General features: G+C 44.8%; 1 protein-coding gene across 1 annotated transcript in view; it reads right to left on the reverse strand.

Annotated features, from left to right (window-relative positions):
* MCF2L2 (MCF.2 cell line derived transforming sequence-like 2) overlaps positions 1–18,896 on the reverse strand; it is a 277,293-nt gene that overhangs the window by 25,277 nt on the left and 233,120 nt on the right. The window contains 3 exon segments of the mRNA XM_074301954.1: positions 5,847–5,942; positions 8,837–8,949; positions 18,665–18,737. Coding sequence (XP_074158055.1) covers positions 5,847–5,942; positions 8,837–8,949; positions 18,665–18,737 — 282 coding nt within the window.

Raw genomic sequence — 18,896 nt, forward strand, 5'->3', positions numbered from 1 at the left:
GAACCACACTCTGTTCCCACAGGCCTCTCTGGGTGCAGATGGCTCTGTTCATCACAAGATCATTGGAACTGGTATTGACAAGTTTTCTTACTCAAATTCAAGAACGTTTAAACCCTAGAATAGTGTTTCCTCACATGGCATTCTGCTGTACTATAATGCAAAATTCCACCTAAATTTAAGATCTGGAGCTTAAATTTCAAACAAGAACAGAAAAATAAAGAGGGAATTTCCTAAGGTTTCTGCTTTTGGGCTGGGGATAGGTAGTTAAAAAAAAAGTAATGGGTGGCAATTGGGAGTTCCCCAGCCCTTCAAACTGGGCATCCTCCTGCTTCTGAAATTAGAGTCAGATCTTTTGAAAGCTCTCTGGGGAATCAGAAAACTACTGGAGAGTTCACATGAGTGCTTGGTTTCTTTGGCATGGGCTTGCCAGTTTCAGATATTTTTAGATATTTAATATTGCAGTTATTTTCAAAAAGGAAGGCAGAAAGACAGAGTGAGAGTGAGAGAAAGGAAAAAAGAAAGAAGAAATTAAAGAAAAAGAAAAGGAATGGGATCCATGAAAAGGAAAAAAAAACATTGTCTTGAATGTCATATGATGGAAGTTATAGTTTGAAACTCAATTTTACCATTTTTATTATTGTTGTGAGGAAACAAGCATGTATTAAGTATCTACTACATGCCAAGTACTTTCTAAATATATCATTTGAGCTTCAAAACAATCCTGGAAGGTAAGTGCTATTATTATCCCCATTTTACAGATGAAGAATCTGAGGCAAACAGAGGTGAAGTGACTTGCCCGGTATCACATAGGTAGCAAGTTTTTGAAACCAGATTTGAATTTGGGTCTTCCTGACTCCAGACCTAGAACTCTACCCACCTAGATGCTTCCTAAGATCAGAGATTTGCAGCTAGAAGAGACTTTGGAAGCCCTCTATTTTGGAGCTGAGAAATCGGAGCACAATGAGCTTAAGTATTTCCTCACTAAACACAGCTAGACAGAAGCAGAGTCGGCTGGCAAACCAGGGATGTTTAGCATTGCACTGCCTCTGTGCATTTCAGTCTTCCCTCCCTCCTTTCCTTCGCTCCTTTCCCTCCTTCCTTCCTTTCCTTTCCTCCCTTCCTCCCTCCCTCCCTCCCTCCCTTCCTTCCTTCCTTCCTTCCTTCCTTCCTTCCTTCCTTCCTTCCTTCCTTCCTTCCTTCCTTCCTTCCTTCCTTCCTTCCTTCCTTCCTTCCTTTCCTTCTTTCCTTCCTCCCTCTCTCCCTCCCTCCCTCTTTCCCTCTCTCCCTCCCTTCCTTCCTTCCTTCCTTCCTTCCTTCCTTCCTTCCTTCCTTCCTTCCTTCCTTCCTTCCTTCCTTCCTTTCCTTCTTTCCTTCCTCCCTCTCTTCCTCCCTCCCTCCCTCTCTCTCTTCCTTTCTTCCTCCCTCCCTCCCTCCTTCCCTCCCTCCTTTCCTCCCTTCCTTCCTTCCCTCTCTTCCTAAGTGAAAGTCTTGTGAAATCAGCCTCCCTGCCTCTGGTCAGAAGAGCAAAGGTCAAAATGGAGATCTTTTGACAAGAAAGGACTAAGAGAAGCCTCGGAGCACTCTTGGAGCAGCTTCAGGCTGGGAGACTAACTCAAGCGGTGACTTGAAAAGGGGGGAGGGGAGAACTTCTGATAGTTACTTTTGTCCTTTCTCCATTTTTTAACTTTGGAAACAACTCCGAGAGGTGGGCGCTATCATCCCTCTCGCCATCATCCTATTATACAGATGGGAAAACTGAGTTTCCTAAAGACTAGAGCGGCTTGTCCAGATCACACAGGCCAGCAAGTGGTTTGGGTAGAATTTAGACCCTAATCTTGAGTCATTTAAAGAATTTGGATGATTGCTTTCAGAGAAATACCACATAGATGTTACAACATGGAACCCCGGTGGGCAGAGAAGCCTGCGGAGTGGCCAGAACTGTTCTTGTGGACAGAACCAGGCAGGGCTCAGAACTCCGCTGGGAGGTCCTTGCTCAGCAGCCGCTTTGGTTGTCTCCGGCCGCACCCTACGCCCCCAGACTCCCTCATGTCCCCGTTTGGTCCCAGAGAATTTGATACCTAGAACTGGGAAGACCCAGACCTCTCTTCTCTAGAGATTCTGAGCTGCTGCACACAGGGCATGTGCAGCATGTCTCTCCGATTTTTCCTTTGTGACCCATCCACTGTCACGGCTCTCATCACAACCTCCATGCAGTTAATGCTATCCCTGATTAATTTGCCAGTGATGTCCTGCCTGGTTCTTCCAGGTGTCCGCCGTATATCTGCAGCATCTTGACTTTGAATGTCACAGTAGCACCTGAACAGAAAGGGCACGGACGCTGGAGTCCCAAAACCTGAGTTCAAATCCAGCTTCTGATGCTTACTATTGAACTAGCCATCAATGCAATCCACTAAGCTAGTTTAAAGAGTATTCACATTTAAATGAATTTTGATGCATAAACCATCATCTTTTTTCCTTCTAAACCCCCATCAGGATTGTTGGTTTGTCCACTCAAGCCTGGACTTCAGCTACCTTATCTGTTAAACAAGGTTGGACCAGATGGCTTCCCTGTTTGCTCTAAGTCAGCGATCTTCCTCCAACACCTGCCAAACCCTCCTAAGTCCCTTGATTCTGCAGAAAGTGCCTTCATCTCCCCAGTTACTTCTCAATAACTTTTTCTTCCTTCCCTATTCTTTATCCCTCAGCTCTGATGGATGAGATCTGTGCCTTATTTTGCTGGAGAGCAGGCCTTTGTGACACTTCCTGGTCGTCTCTTCATTCTTTTCCATTCCAATTCCCCTTTTCACAACTTTTATATGATATATAAATATATGAGCTGCTTGAGGGCAGGACCTGGCCCAGGATCAAAAAGCTGTGAAAAGGGTCCTACTGGTCTTCCAGCGGAGCCTGTCACTCTACAGATGAGGTAACCCAGGCCTAGGGGAAGCTTCTGCCCGAAGTCCACAGGCCAGGAGTCTCCTAGTCCAGCATCCTTCCTACCGAACCACGCCTTTCATGGCTGAGCTGCCCGCCTCCCTCAGGACCCGAAGACAACCTCAGGAGGGCTTCGCATTTGTATCCCTAATGTTTAGGGTAGTTCCTGGCTCGGAGCAAGCACTTTCATAATTGTTTTCACTCAGTTATTCATCGGGAACAATAATAAAAACAACTCAGTTTATATAGTATTTTAGGGTTTCTGCAAATATTGAACCTCAGAGTTGGAAGAAACCTCGGCGGCCATTCAGCAAACAAGAATGTTTTCTATCTGATGACTGACAAGAATTTGCCCAACCCTTGCTTAAAGATTTCCCTTGAGGGGAAGGGACTCACGTGTACAAAAATGTTTGTGGCCAGAACTGGGAACTGAGTGATTTCTCGATTGGGGAACGGCCGAATAAATTATGTGTATGAATGTCTTGGAATGTTATTGTTCTGTAAGAAACAATCAGCAGAATGATTTCAGAGACACCTGGAGGGACTCACAGGAACTGATGCTGAGGGAAGTGAGCAGAAGCAGGAGATCGTTGTACATTAATGACAAGACTATATGATGATCAATTCTGATAGACACGCCTCTCTCTTCAACAATGAAGCAATGAGATGATTCAGACCAATTCCAGTGGTCTTGTGATGAAGAGAGCATCTGCACCCAGACAGAGGACAGTGGGAACCGAGTGTGGGTCACAACATAACATTCTCCTTCTTTTGTTGTTGTTTGGCCGCATTTTTTCTTTTTCATTTTTTTGATCTGATTTTTCTTGTGCAGCAAGATATTTGTGGAAATATGTATAGAAGAATTGCACCCATTGACCATATATTGGATTACTTGCCATCTAGAAGAGGGGGTGGAGGGAAGGACGGAAAAAATTTAGAACACAAGGTTTTGTAAGGGTGAAGGTTGAACATTATCCATGTATATATTTTGAAAATCAAAAGCTTTAATTAAAAAAAAAGACTTTCAGTGAAGTCTTTTAAAATCTTTCTAGTTCTAAATCTATGGTCCTAAATCTTAGAATATTTTTATGTGGATGAGACTCAAAGGGTCATTGGATCATAGATCTGAGCCAACAAAGACTTCTGAAGCTTTCTGGTCCACTCCTCATTTCATAGAACAAGAGCCTGAGCCTCAGGAAGAGCGTATGTAAGGTCATGGACCTGGAACTTAAAGGGATCTCAGTGGCCATCCAATCCAATGTGTACACCAAAAGATTACCCATTATAACCTATTACAATACCAAAAAAATGATCCTCCAGTGTCTGCTTGAAGTGCTCTCGAGAGGGGTACTCACCACTACTCTAGATGGCCCATTTCTGTACAACTCTAACTGACAATTTTTTCCTGATATTGAGTCAAAATTGACTGTTGTTTTCTTCTTCTTCTCTTTCTTCTTCTTCTTCTTCTTCTTCTTCTTCTTCTTCTTCTTCTTCTTCTTCTTCTTCTTCTTCTTCTTCTTCTTCTTCTTCTTCTTCTTCTTCTTCTTCTTCTTCTCCTTCTTCTCCTTCTTCTTCTTCATCATCATCATCATCATCCTTCAGTGTCATGGACTCTACACTCTACCATACTAGTTTCCCTGCTGTTGACACTCCAGATTATTAATGACCTTCTAAAACAGTAATGACCCAGCTCAGAGGGGTAAAACTGAGTCCAAAACTCTCCAGTGTTCCTGAATCAGATTAAAATGTATCGGGAAATATTCAATAAAATAAAAATACAATAAAACATAGATGATGTTAGTTTGTGGACTTCAAATAAGTTACAGGAATTCATTTGTTTTTGAGTTTGGCAGGCCTGGTCTAGACTGATCACAAAACTCCAGATGAAAAGATGGAACCCTTTCCCTGTTCCTGGAAGCTGCACCCTCCTTAATGTACACCAAAACTGCATCAATAATTTTTTGGATGCCATAGTGCACTGCTCAGTCATATTGTTGTTGCTGTTGTTCAGTCATGTCTGATTCTTCATGATCCCATTTAGGGTGTTACTGGCAAAGACACTAGAGTGGTTTTCTTCTTTAGCCCATTTTATAAGTAAACAAACTGAGTCCGTAAAGTGATCATCCCAGAGACACACAGTTAGTAAATGGCTGAGGTCAAATTTGAACTCAGATCCTGATTCAAACCTGGAGCTGTATCCATTGCACCAACTAGCGGTCCCCACTCGTCCTGAGCTTGCAGCATCTGGGACCTTGATTTCTTTTCTTTTTGAATAATAGCTACCTATCAAGTCTCTGCCATCTTATACTTGTGAAATTGATGGCCAGACTTTACATTTAGCTCTACTGGATTTTCTCTTACTTTCTCAGCCCAATGCTCTGGGACCATGATTCTACCAGACGTGAGTTAGCAATATTTCCCAATTTTCGGGTATCTTAAGTTTGAAAACACCTCCCTTCATCACATCCACAAGTATAGCATGTGACTGATTTACGAATCTTTCAGATTTACAGTGTTTTCCTCACAATAACCCTGTGACGAAGGCAACATAAATACGATTGACTTTGGTTTATAAATCTTTCAATAATTTACAGTGTTTTCCTCACAACAACCCGTGAGGAAGGCAATGTAAACACGATCACCCCCATTTTACAACTGGGGAAACTGAGGCTGTGAAACGTAAAGTATCAGAATTTCCCTCCAGATCTCTTGATTACTGAGTGGACCCTGTCCAATTGCCAGAGTGGAAGTGTAGCATGGATGTTTGTTCAGATTAGCCATACCAAACACTGCACTTTCCAAGGGATGGGAGGTAGGGAAAGGATGGAGCCGAGGAAGAATGGAGGGGGAGCGGGGGTACAAGGTGGCAGCTGATGAGATGCGGTGACCAGTTTGTTCAGTTTTTGTTTTACCTTTGGGTGGAGCTCGGCGGTTGGAAAGCCCTTGCAATGTGAATCGCTTTCTAGCAAGAGCTGAGCGCTCAAGGGGAAGGTTGGCAGAAGCATCAGCTAGGAGAGAGAGGCAGAGGGGAAAGAAATAAGGCAGGAAAGCGCAAATCGGGAAGCTGGGGCACAGGGAGGGGCTTCAGCGCCTTGAAAGCCGATGGGGAACAGGCACACGTGCACAAACCATCTCCATTTCCGAGGAAATTAAAAACTACCGGGGCACTGATCGACAGAAACGTGCAAAAGTCGGGGAAACGAGGCGAGTTACCTGCTGTCCAGCAAAGAAAGGGCAGAAGGAGAAAAGGAAATGGAGGAAAAAAGGGAAGAGGGGAAAGGAGGAAAGAAGGGAGGAAACAACAAACAGAGTTTTTACTTTTTTTTTTTTTTTTTTTTTTTGGTTTCCTCACTCTTTGAAGAGCTGAAAATATCATTTATGTAAATTAAAATAATTATTAACTGATATTTAAATTACACTTTATACAAATGGTTTCTCTTTTGGTCCCTTTACCAACTCTGATCCCATTTTTATCCCTGACACCTGTGGAAACTGAGGCTCCAGGTGAGCTGATTTGTTCATAGTCACAAAGCTAGCCAACCGTCAGGGGTGGTCTGTCTGGAAGGTTCTCCATCACTTTGAATACGTATGATCTTACCCGTGGGGAAAGCCAGATCATTCTGAATCATTAGGGGAACTCGTAGGCAAATTGCCATGCCAGTTTATTAATGACATGAAATACCTAGCGGGTCCCACCTAAGTAAGGACCTAGTAGAGACACTGAAAGAATCTGATTCATTTTCCAAGCCTTCACCCCCTGGGAAACAGGGACAGAGAGTACCCTCCAACCTTTCCAAACGGCTGCCCTGACTACAGCTTGCTCAGAGCTTAGCAGCAAGGAAACAAGGGGACTTGGGCAGGCAGCAGCTCTTTAGATGTAGCCCCGTGTATTATCCACATGTGATCATTTATTTAATAAGAAAATTAACCTTTTTCTTAAAAACAAAAAAACCCAAAAAACAAAAACACAAAAACCACAGGAAATGGCCATCTGCCCCATCATTGTACACACACCCAGTTCCTCCCATCACCACCATTCCTTCCCATCTCTTTCTTTTTCTGGGAACAATAAACAAATCAATACTGCCTTTTTTATTGTAGAGGATAAGACAATGTCCCCAGTATTCCCATGATTTTAAGCCCCATTCCATCCTTGATAAGGTAAGCTCCTAGAAAAAGAGATTGTGTTATTTTTTCCTTTGTTATCTCCTGAGTCTGTTACAGTGCATGGCACAGAATAGGTATTTAATAAGTGCCTAACAAAGAGTAGATGCTTAATAAATGCCTGACAGAATAGGTGCTTAATAAATGCCTGACAGAATAGGTGCTTAATAAATGCCTGACAAAGAGTTAAGTGCATAATAAGTTCCTGGCATAAAGTAGGAGCCTAATAAGTGCTTATCACAGAGTAGGTGTTTAATAAGTGCCTGGCACAGATAGGTGTTTAATGGATGCTCTCAGCTCACCCCGATTCCTATCTTAATTTGGTTTTGAGTTTTTAATTTAAAAATTTGTAAATATACTCTGAGAGTTGTTTGGATTGGAACAATCTCGTCTGAAAATGATCTTGAAGGATGGACTCAGAGTCTCGGAGCATTAGTTTCCATAGCTGTAAAATCAGATGGTTTTCTTAAATGACCTCTGAAGCCCCTTATAGCTCAGGATCTCTGATTCTCTGCAGACCTAACTTCTCTGTGCCTCAGTTTGTTCATCTATAAAATGGGAAGGCTGGACTAGATGAACTCCCTTTTAAATCTGGATTTGTGATTCTTGATCAGTTTAATTTCAGCTTAAAAAAGAAAAACTGCAAGAACCCATGATGCAACAGGGGAGATGGGAGCTTGGTAGAATTCTTTGTCATAAGAATATATATAGGTCTAGACCTGGAAGGAACCTTAGAGCCCAACCTCTCATTTTTACAAGTGGGGAAACTGAGGCACGAGGTTACATAGGAGAGCAGAGTCAAGATCCACAAAAAATGCTTATGTCATTGCACGAAGTCAAGTGGCTAACTAGTGACGGAGTTGTATCTCATGCCCTTAGAGTTGAAAAGGCTTTTACAGATCCCCTTGCCTGACTGGGGCAGGGGAAAGGATGCCAGATTTGCTATTAGAGAAGCTGGGTTCAAATCTCACTTCTGCCACTTTGGTGAGACCTGCAGGTCACTTGTTTCTGGGCTTCCGCTCTCTCCTCTGTAGGAGGAGGCTGCTGCACAAAATGGCTTAAGCCACGTTCACTTCCCAGAGACTGGTCACCTTATTTTTACAGTTGGAAAAACTAAGTACAAGGTACAGAAGGACTCTCCCAAGCAAAGAGGAATACACATTAGCAAGGCCGGGATTCCAGCCGAGTGATCTCACTCCTAGGCTCTGGGAAGAGCAAATCCTACAAATCCTGGGTTTGAGTGAGACTAGAATGCAGCTTTCTGCCCCAAGGGCTCAAACATGTTACTGAAAACATTAGACTTTTATTAAACAATTATGACTGGCTTTCCAGGAAAAAAAATATAGGTACAACATACTTTCAAATTTAATCTGCATTATTAACATTTTCTAGACAATCGACAAAAACAATAAATCAAAACCTGATTTGAACATTTCTTGATTAAATTCAACAACTGATTGACACTAGGTTCCCCGCACAATCTGTACTTCTCCAGCTTCCCCTGAGAGGCCATTTCTTTTCAACATGATCAACCTGAGATCTGCTGTTCCCTTCCCCTAATTCAACCTCAACAACCAATTGGAAGTAGATGGCCACAGCCATCTCTTTCTCCTCCCAGTTTAATGGTGGGCCTAGAATTCAGTGTCAGGGCCCCCCTCGCTGATGCCATTCCCCAGTAAGGACTCAGGAGGAGGAGGAGACCTTGCCCACTGAGTCTCCCCACCCATGAGTCTCTTACCTGGCTTTTGCCTGGTGCTGTTGGGACTGGGATTTTGGTTCTTGCTGCTGGAAGTTTCTAACTCTGATGACTCGGGCTTGTTTTCATAAATACTTGCTGATTTTCGGTTATACCTTCAGAGAAAGAAAACAGAAGTCAAGAGGAGAAAGTAGGAATGACGAAAAGCATCTTCATCTATTCAGTTCAGTCCAAATCACAGGATCACAATTTTGGGGCAGAGATGAGGGCACGGAGACATAGAGAATGACTTGCCCCAATTTATAAATCTGGGAAGTGCTGGATCCAGAATTCAAACCCAGACTTTGCTAACTCCAGCCCATTTTCATGGTCCCATGTTGTCAATTCAATTCATCAAGACTCAATACCGACTTAGGAGTACAAAGACCAAAACCAAATAAACACATAGTTGTTTGCCTATGAGAGATCATCACAAGTATATAGACAAGAAAATACAATTGTAGTCCAATCCACTTTATGAAATTATGAGGCTTTAGGAAAGTTGTCACAGGGAGAACGGGTTTGGGGATCTTGGGAAGCTGGGCAGACAAATGCCCGAAGTCTGAAAGAGCCATATCCTTGCATCTCGTTACCTCGGCTGTCTCCAAAAGGGGGTCATCTGAAAGGGCTGGAGCAGGGAGGTTAGGCTGAGAAGCTCACAGATGGCCAAGTCTGACACCCTGAATTTCATCTAGTTGACTGGGGACCTCAACAGATCTGGAGACCCTCATCACCCACCCCTCCCCAAATGTACAAACAAAATAAATGCATATTGAGGCAGGGTAGCATCAGTCACGGGGGAATTAGAGAGAGGCTTCCTGTAGGAGGTGGTACTTGACCTGAACATAGGAGGGGCAACCTGACCAGCCATAGCTGGACATACTAACTTGACCTGAACATAGTGATGTCATTTTGGTTCTCTTGGAGAATGAAAAACAACCAACCAATATAGCACCTCCCATGTGCCAGGAACCATGATAAACATTTATTATTATTATTATTATTATTATTATTATTATTGTTGTTGTTGTTGTTGTTGTTGTTGTTGTTGTTGTTGTTGTTGTTATTTCATTTGATCCTTACAACAAACCTGGGAAATTTTTCAAGTGCTATTTTTATTCCCATTTTTACAGATGAGAAAACTAAGATCAAGAGGGCTATTATTATTTCCATTTTTACAGATGAGAAAACCGAGGTCAGGAGGGGTTAAGTAACTTGTTTATTAGAAAGTGTCTGGAATTTGGACTCAGGTACTCCTGACTCCAGCACTCTGTCTAATTGTCCGTTTAATCAAGATGTCCCCAGTATCACACTTTATTAATTTAATTAGTTTTGTAATGGCAAAAGATTGAATATGTATAATTTCAACCTGGATTTTAGGTAGTCTGATGCTAAGGAGCTCCTGTCTCACCTGGAATTGGCAGGGGAACCCAGGCTGGCCTTGAGGTTTATACCTATCCGATCTCAAAGTGATCTACGTCCTAGGGAAGCCAACAGAACTCTGGAAGTGGCTCAGATCCCCTAGGAGCAGTTACATGCTGTGCGCTTCCCCTTCCTCTCCCCCATCTTCCCCTGAATTGTGCCTTTGAGATAATATTAGAGATTCCTGCTTCTACCATAAGCCTTAAAACAAAGTTCTCTTTTATCACTTAAATTAGCATCCTGACCAAGAAATGTTTGAGGATTAGCAGATTTTGGGCTTTCTTAAAGTAGACATCCAGAAACAATCTGGATAATTAAATAATCGTACCCAGGGCTGCCCAACTGAGTCAGTCAGGTTTCTGTTTCTCTCCAGCTCAGGATGTGGGCAGTCCAGATCCTCATTATCAGGAAAAAAAAAAAAAAAAAGGAGCTCTTCCCAACATTTTCCTGTCCCCTTAAGATAGTATTCTATATTCCTTCCTTTCTCAGCCAAACTTACTGAAAAAAGTTGTCTAGACTTGCTACTTCTACTTCCCTTCTCTGACTCACTTCTGAACCCTTTGCAATCTGGTTTCCAAACTCATTGCAATTGTCTTCTCCAAAGTTGCCAATGACCTCTCAATTGCTAAAACAAGTTGTCTTTTCTCAGTCCCTCTCCTCTATATTTTACATTGCTAACAGTCTCCCCCTTTTGGGTTTTCCTGATACTGATCCCTCCTAATTCTCCCAACTGACCATTCCCTCTTCATTCCCTTTGATGGAATGGTCTTCAGATCATTCTCCCTTAATTGTGTGCTCCCCGTGGTTCTTTTTTAGGCTCTCTATTTTCACCCTAGAACCTCTATTTCGCCCTTAAAAGTCAAAGATTTGAGAGCAAGAGGATTATTGAGTTTGTCTTCCACTAAAGAAAATGAGAAAGAATGGGATCAAACATGTGTGTAGAAGTTAATTTAAGATGAAGAAATTGAAAGAGGAGGTTGTTATATGACCTCAGTTTTCAATAAAAGAAAGTTCAAGGTCTTTAATTCAGAGAGGGGATCAGAATTATGAAAGCCTGAATAGAGAAATAAAGGTTTGGAATAGTTTCTGTAGAGAGTATTTTATATATATATATATAATATAATATAAATATAAAATTATATAATATATAAAGAATCATCAAGGGAGGAATAAAAGGACTCCCTTGCTGCAACGAGGGTCCAGATAAAATTGGATAACATGAATTTATTACATGCACCATTGTATAACTTCTTCCAGCTCTATCTGGAGGCTCATGAATAGCATCAGTGGGTGATGGGAGTAATCCAGAGTTGAGATTTGGCCAGAATAGTTGTATTGGAGGTTGAAGGGAACTGAGGAGTTGGGAGGCTAGGGAGCTGGAGGAATTACTAGTGTGAACACTGATGTTATAAGGGCATTATAACCAAGAATAAGATGGTGAGTCAGAGGCAGATTATTTTGTTTAAAAAAAAAAAAAAACCAGTGTATAAAAGCTGCTATGATGGCACAAGTTTCAAAGGTGGAGAAGATAATGAGTGATGGTGGTAAAAAGAAAGCATGGAAGTGGGGATCGAGAAGTGTCTGACTTCTTCGGGACCAGGGTGTGGAGAGGTAGAAGGGAAGATTTAGCCCGTGCTATTGCAGATGTTGATCCCCTATAAGCAGAAGTCAGGTCTCATACGGAGCTTTCAGGTGGGACGTGTGAGAAAAAGATTTAGGACCAAGGGGAGTTTTCTTGTCATGGATTAGGAATTCTAAGGAACAGAACAGAAGGGGTGGGTAGGGGAGTTGGAGTGGACTTGGGCAAGTTTGAGAGGGGTGGGAAAAAGGGAAGTTGGAGAAGCTCAAGGGGTAATAACGGGGGCCATTATTACTGGGTCCCGGTGTTCTAAGGGTGGAGCAGAGGATGGTGGGCTAGACCTGGGTCTAGAGAGAGACAGGCAGCTGCTGGTCTACACTTCTGGAGCTGCTCCTCTCCCTAGGCAGCTCAAGGAGGGCAATGGTGGGGGGTTGTAGGTAGTGATGTGTAGAATCCCTCACAGGCATAAAACATAACCTTGGTACAGTCAAGAAAATAGTCAAGAAAGTCAAGGTGAAATTATTGGCCAAGCCCATGCCCCAGGAGGGTGAGTCAGGAAGAACCAGGGGGTGCTGAGAGCAGGTGAATCACACGTACAACTGTCTCCTTTCATAGATGAGAAAGCCAAGGACTGGGGAGGGGAAGTGTACACAGTTACAGGTAATACAGCCCATCTTATTGTTCACATCCTGTTATTACAACCTGTCCTGTCATCACCCTATGATGTGAGCGGCTCAGAAGCTACAGAGAGACAATAGTTCTGATAGATGGAGAATAGATATAGAGAGAGAGGGAGAGGGAGAGGGAGAGGGAGATGGAGAGAGAGAGGGAGAGAGGGAGAGGGAGAGGGAGAGGGAGAGGGAGAGGGAGAGGGAGAGGGAGAGGGAGAGGGAGGGGGAGAGGGAGAGGGAGGGGGAGGAGGAGAGGGAGGGGGAGGAGGAGAGGGAGGGGGAGGAGGAGAGGGAGAGGGAGAGATTGAGAAGTAAATAAATAGTAGAGCTAGATGATCAAGAGATTGTTGTTAGAGATAGAAAGATAAAGAGATGCAGATGGATAAATATGATGACAGATACTAGGTAGATGATAGACACATGGATATGTAAGCAGATTCATAGAGAGAGTTGATAGAGAAATGAATAAATAATAGATGATCAAGAGATTATAGACATAGAAAGATGAACAAATGAAATAGGTTATAGAGAAATGAGCAGAGATAAATGACAGATAAATGGAAGATAGATACATGGATACATATTTGATGAAAGATGATAGATACATACATATGTGTGTGGATTCATACAGAGAGTTGGTAGAGAAATGGATACATGATAGATGATATAGATGATCAATAAATTGTATAAAAATGAACAAATGAAATAGATTATTGGGAGATGGGTGGATGATAAATTAGATAGATGGAAGATAAATACATGGATAGATGATTGATGAAAAATAGTAAATAAATGATAGAGATAGTAGATAGATGATAGATGGAAGGCTAGATAGATGGCTAGATAGGTAACAGCAGATAGATGACAGATGCATACATATGTGTGCGGATTCATACAGAGATTTGGTAGAGAAATGGATCGATGATCAATAGATTAGAGCTAGAAAGATAAATGAAATAGATTATAGAGAATTGGGTGGATGATAGAGAGATAGATAGATGATTGAGGAAAGATGGTAGATAGATAAATGGATAGAAATATTTTGTTTTCAGCCCTTGCTACATTGCTAAATGCTGGGGATACAAATATAGACAAGGCAGGCTTCACTTATTCTCAAGGAGCTTACATTCTAATGGGGGACACAATGTCGGAGATCTAAAAAAGGAAAAGGGGTACCTGCGCCCAGTGAGGAGAAGTCCGGAGAGAGAATGTCCAGTGTGTGTGAGGTGAAGCGTGCCCTGGGTTCTTCCTAAACAGTGGGCCCAGAGAGGAAGGCCCTCACTGGGGGAGCAGAGCCTCAGGTCGGAGCTTCAGCTAACGTATCCACGTGAAATCACAAATTATTTTTCCTACCTCCAATTACAAATGGAAGGTAGAAGAGGAAGAAAGAGAAAATACGGACAGTACAGGGAAAGGTGTGAGGAGGGCAAACAAGGTAGGCTTTTAGGGGAATATTAACCAGAAATGGCGTCTCAGGAGCGGCCTGCCCTCTGCTCCCTTTTGAAATCCTGATTCCTGCTGCCCAATTCTTCTAATCCTTCAGTCTACAGAGCTTCCATTCAAATGGAGGTTACAGTAGACATTATTCTCCGGCTACAGAGAGCGGAGGCAATCCAGTTTTTTTGCCTGAGGACAGAGGTCGCGGTATTCTTATCTAAGGTCTACCTATGACATATTTTATAGCACTTTGTAATAAATATTACTATCTTTAGTCTTTTTAAAGCAGTGACCTGCAATCTCTTTAGCCAAGTCCTAGGTGTGCTGGGGAGAAAATGAACAAAGAGGTGGGGGAAGGGATTTGGAGTCTGATAAAAAAGAGGGGAGGGGCAAAGTACGTGGGAGAAGGAGAGAAGAAAAGGTGGAGAGTGGGAGTACCCCCAGGGGCCTCCGAGACTCTCTGTGGTTCTCTTCCCGGAAGGAAATAAGAAGGGAGGGCCAACCGAGGAGAACCAGGTCCTGTGTGTCTGTTTTTCTTCAGAGTCCCCCAGAGACTCAGGCTCGATTGAGAGATGGTAAATAGTCCCGGTCTGATCTGCGAGGGCAGCTATACTGGAGGTCACTTCGTTGGGCAACATGGAGGTGACAGCTTTAGAAGTCTAGTATTTGAGAGCTAGGAAGGACTTAATGATTTTTTAATCCAAACTACCCATTGTACGGATCAAGAGACTGAGGCCCTGACGGCCCCTTGGCAAGATCATCCAGCCAGCCAATGGCAGGCTTTAAGCATCATACCTGCAGGTCAAAGGGGCAGCTCTGCCACCTTCCTGTAGGCCTGATGTGTGGAACACCTGGGGGGAGGGGCTGGTCACATGGGTGGGCAGTGGCAGGGATGCGGGCAGAGCTGTAACTAGTGATTTTTGTATCTGGGGCAAGGGTTGAGGAGGTAGATTCATCTGGGACGGGCTGCTGTTAAGAGAAGTAGAGGGTCGTGGGAAGTGCGGCTAAAGAGGGAGGAAGGACACCCTGGGATGAGGCTGAAGCCCTGATTAGGGAAGAAGAGTCCTCTGGAATGTTGCTGTCATTACGCCCCTCTAAACATTCACACCCTAGGGAGAAACCCTCATCACCCTACCCTAGTGGCAGCCCTGCCTCCAGAGAGAGTTTCTTTCCAAAGTCACGGAAGCCACAAATAAGGCCTGACGTGAAGGGAAGCACCAACGTGTAGCAGAGCTAACGTGCAGATCATCACACCATTTACTATGAGTAATGGAGGAAAAAGAAGAAAACAGTAAAACAACAAAGACAATGGAATGACTGACATCTCTGGGCCACATTTTCTGGGTTCGGTGACTGCCACGAGCCACATTCTTGCTCTCTGCCCTCCCAGAGCCCGAGGCCAGAAAACTCGTGTTTACACGGTGGGCGATCTCCGCCAGGCCCGAAAGCTGCAGTTTCCGGCCTGTCAGGGGCTGTGGTAACGAGGAGGGACAAGGCCCTGGGCCTGGACCAGCACGAGGGGCCCCTCTGAGGTCCCCCCACATCCCTGGCCATCCGCTTCCCAGGCCTATGGACACGACACCTGGGAGAAGTTCGCCAGGGGAATCCCCGCCTTCTTCTGCTGAATAAGGTGGATTTCTAGATCAATATGGCAGCCGCTACTCGGACGATGTCTTCAACAGGAGAGCCAAAGAGCAAATGTTCAAGGAAACGACCCAAACACCTGGAATGAAGGCCAGAACCTTGGCCTGTCAAAAGCAGGGGAAGTCCAAGCCGCCTCAGATGGCAGATGCTTTTATTTTTTAGAAAGGAGGAAGAGGAAGTCCCCCTCTCTGAGATCAGTCCATCCCGAGGAGGAAGTTGGGACATTTTCAGTTTGATTTAATCACCCCTTGGCTCTTTTTACGCACTGCCTGGAACGCCCTTCCTCCTCCCTCCTGCCCTGCCTTGCATTAGGACGGCTGCAGTGACCGGCGGCCGTCCCTGTCCCCTGGGGCTCCTCGGAGGCTTTGTGGCCACTGCGGTTATTCTACCTGCACAAGTTTTCGCACGCCAGCCCCAATTACAATGTAAGCTTCTTGACAGGAAGGGATATTTTTGCCTTTTCTTCTTGCCTTTGTTTAGCACAATTCCCTGCCCGTAAGTAAGCGCTTGGGAAACACCCTCCAACGCCAGCATTGGGCCAGAGAAACCCTTGGACTTCCGAGCTCCCAGAGCCATAAACGTTTCCAACCCCTCCTTTCCGAGAAGAGGACCCGCTGTGTCCCAGGTCTTGTGGCTAATCAGCAGGGCCCCACCCGCACCCGCAGGTTCTGGGTTTGGTGACTCTGGAATCCCCGGAAGGACGGGTGACATTTTCCATAAATGATCATGACCAGCCCCGCTCGGAGCCAGCCCCAGCGGGAAGGCCTTGGGACGGATCCGGCCCTGGCCGGTTTCTCGGATTTCTCACTCTCCTTCACAAAGTCCGCTCTCCCTCTGGTTCATGCTTGTGTACGTGTGGCTCTGCCCATTTTACAGATGAGGAAAGGGAAGGAGTCAGCAAGTCCCCTTCAGCATATCATGGACCAGCGTCTAACGTGAAGCCCCCTAATGGAAGGGGAAACCAGCCCCTTCCACTGTGGGGCAAGCTTCCCCTACACCCCCAGCTAGGCGGCACAGTGCACAGAGCCAGGAAGATCCGAGTTCAAATTCAGCCCCGACACTTCCTAGCTGTGTCACCCAACTTGGCTGCCTCAGTTTCCTCATGTATGAATAAGCTGGACAAGGAAATGACAACCGCTCCTGCGCGTTTGCCAAGAAAACCGCACCTGGGGACGGGGCTGAAGCAGCTCAACAAGAACGAACCCGCACCCCGAGATGCTGTGCACTTAGGGAGGGGGCTCCCGATTGGCCGAGACACCCGGCCAGGGAAGAGGTCTAGGAAAAGGGAGACCCCCTCCCAAAGCGCCGCCGCCCTGGGGCCGAGCTGGCGGCCGGGGTCTCTGTCCACTCCTTCTCTCCCCCCCCCCCCTCCGTGGGCACTTGCGGGGGCCGGCAGCCCCGCTTACAGCCCCCACCTTCCTCTTTCCAGAACTCACCACGCGCTTATTTTTAGGGTCACTGCTAAGGATTCTATTTTCACCTCTCGGTGGTTTTTAATTCATTTTTTCATAGGTTTGCATATTTGCACCCACCTGGGGATTTTCCCCTAGAAGTCCGCTTGCTTAATGAGTTTTCACTTAAACCTCCCTACAGAGACAAGTATTTCCCCGCTCTTCCTTTTCTGGTTCTCATTAAACACACAACGAGCCTTCAGTCATCTTGTGACTTGGTGGAAAACCCAGGCTGCCTGCCTCAGTTTCCCCATCTGTCAAATGGTGATAATGATAATACCCTCCTCACAGGCTACAAGGAGCAAGTCATACATTTTTTTTTTTGGCTGAGGCAATTGGAGTTAAGTGACTTGCCCAGGGTCACACAGCCAGGAAGTGTTAAGTGTCTGAGACCAGATTTGAACTCGGGTCCTCCTGAATTCAAGGCTGGTGCTCTATCCACTGCCCCACCTAGCTGCCCCTACCAGGAGCAAGTGAGAGGATGTCTGGTGAACATGCACATGTTACATTTTACATCAAATATATATATTGTGGTTATCCCTGAGAGGGGCTTTTGCCCAGCGCCGAGGCAGCCCCAAGAGCCCGGGCCCACAGTCTGTGCACATGGCAGAGGATGCGGGCAGAGGGTTTACCAAGTGTCTCTGGGACCCGCTCCCTTCCAGGTCCTATAGCGGCAATGACTGATCTTCCCGGTTTTCTTCCAGCTTTCCCTTCCCCCAGCACCCCACACTGGGCACTGCCCGCATGCAGACTGATCCCGGCCGATATTGGGCATCTCTCCCCACCTCTGCCCGGGGGATCCCTTAATTCCTCTGCTCCCACCCCATCTTCTACATGGGCCGCATCAGATGGACTCCCGGGCCTCACATTGCCTTCTTGTTCCCTTGTTCTGCACTTGTGTCTTACCCTCCGTGACCAAAGACACCGAGAGGTTTGCCATTTCCTTTTCTAGCTCATTTTACAGAGGGGGAAACTGAGGCACACAGCGTCCAGTCTTGCCCAGAGTCACTCAGCGGATGAGTCTTTCTGAACCCAGGTCTGGCACTCTATCCTCTGCCCTGCCCAACTGCCACTGACTCCGAAAATCACAAGTTAACATTATATCATGCGGTGTTTTTATTTACTGTTTCGAACCCTTTCCAATTACCTTGTAATCTGGTTTGAGCCACACTGGGGAGTTTTATGCTTGGCTGGTGAGTTTTTCACCTCTGTTCTCTATAAAGTCTTTCCTGATCTCCCTCTTCCTCTTCTCCCCACCTGCTAGTGTCCTTCCTTCCAAATTACTTTATACCCATTGATTTTATTTATATTCCTTTTAAATTATCACTCCATATTAAATTCTTAATATATACACATTATCCCCATTAGAATATCAACTTCTTGACTGTAGGAATAAATGGATTGATTGGGTTTTTTGGGGTATTTTATTTTTTCCCCCAATTACATATTGGTTGACTGTTTTTTATCCTATTGCTTAACCTGGCACATAGTAGGTGGTCAATAAATGATTGCTCATTGATGACTAACAGGATGCTTCTCTTGAGCGATTCCTGTGCAAATACAGAATAATAACTATAGAAAAGGCGCAGAGAACGGCAAGAAGAGCCTCAGGTTGGGGGATACTGACCTGGAGGAGCTGGATGTGTCCATAGGTGCATGGTAGACACTTTCTGTGATTCTTTGGTGTAGCTGACTTGCTTCTGTTCAAAACAAAACAAAACAGAACAAAACTCTTAATCCTCCAGAAATCTACAACCTAATTTTATTGATTCACTGATGTCTAAGAATAATCAGATATTAAGGGAATCTGTGTATTACAGACGGAGGGTGGACGGCGGATCCTCCATTCAACGAAGGCG

This window comes from Sminthopsis crassicaudata, chromosome 3 (assembly GCF_048593235.1).
Source record: "Sminthopsis crassicaudata isolate SCR6 chromosome 3, ASM4859323v1, whole genome shotgun sequence".
Taxonomy (NCBI): domain Eukaryota; kingdom Metazoa; phylum Chordata; class Mammalia; order Dasyuromorphia; family Dasyuridae; genus Sminthopsis; species Sminthopsis crassicaudata.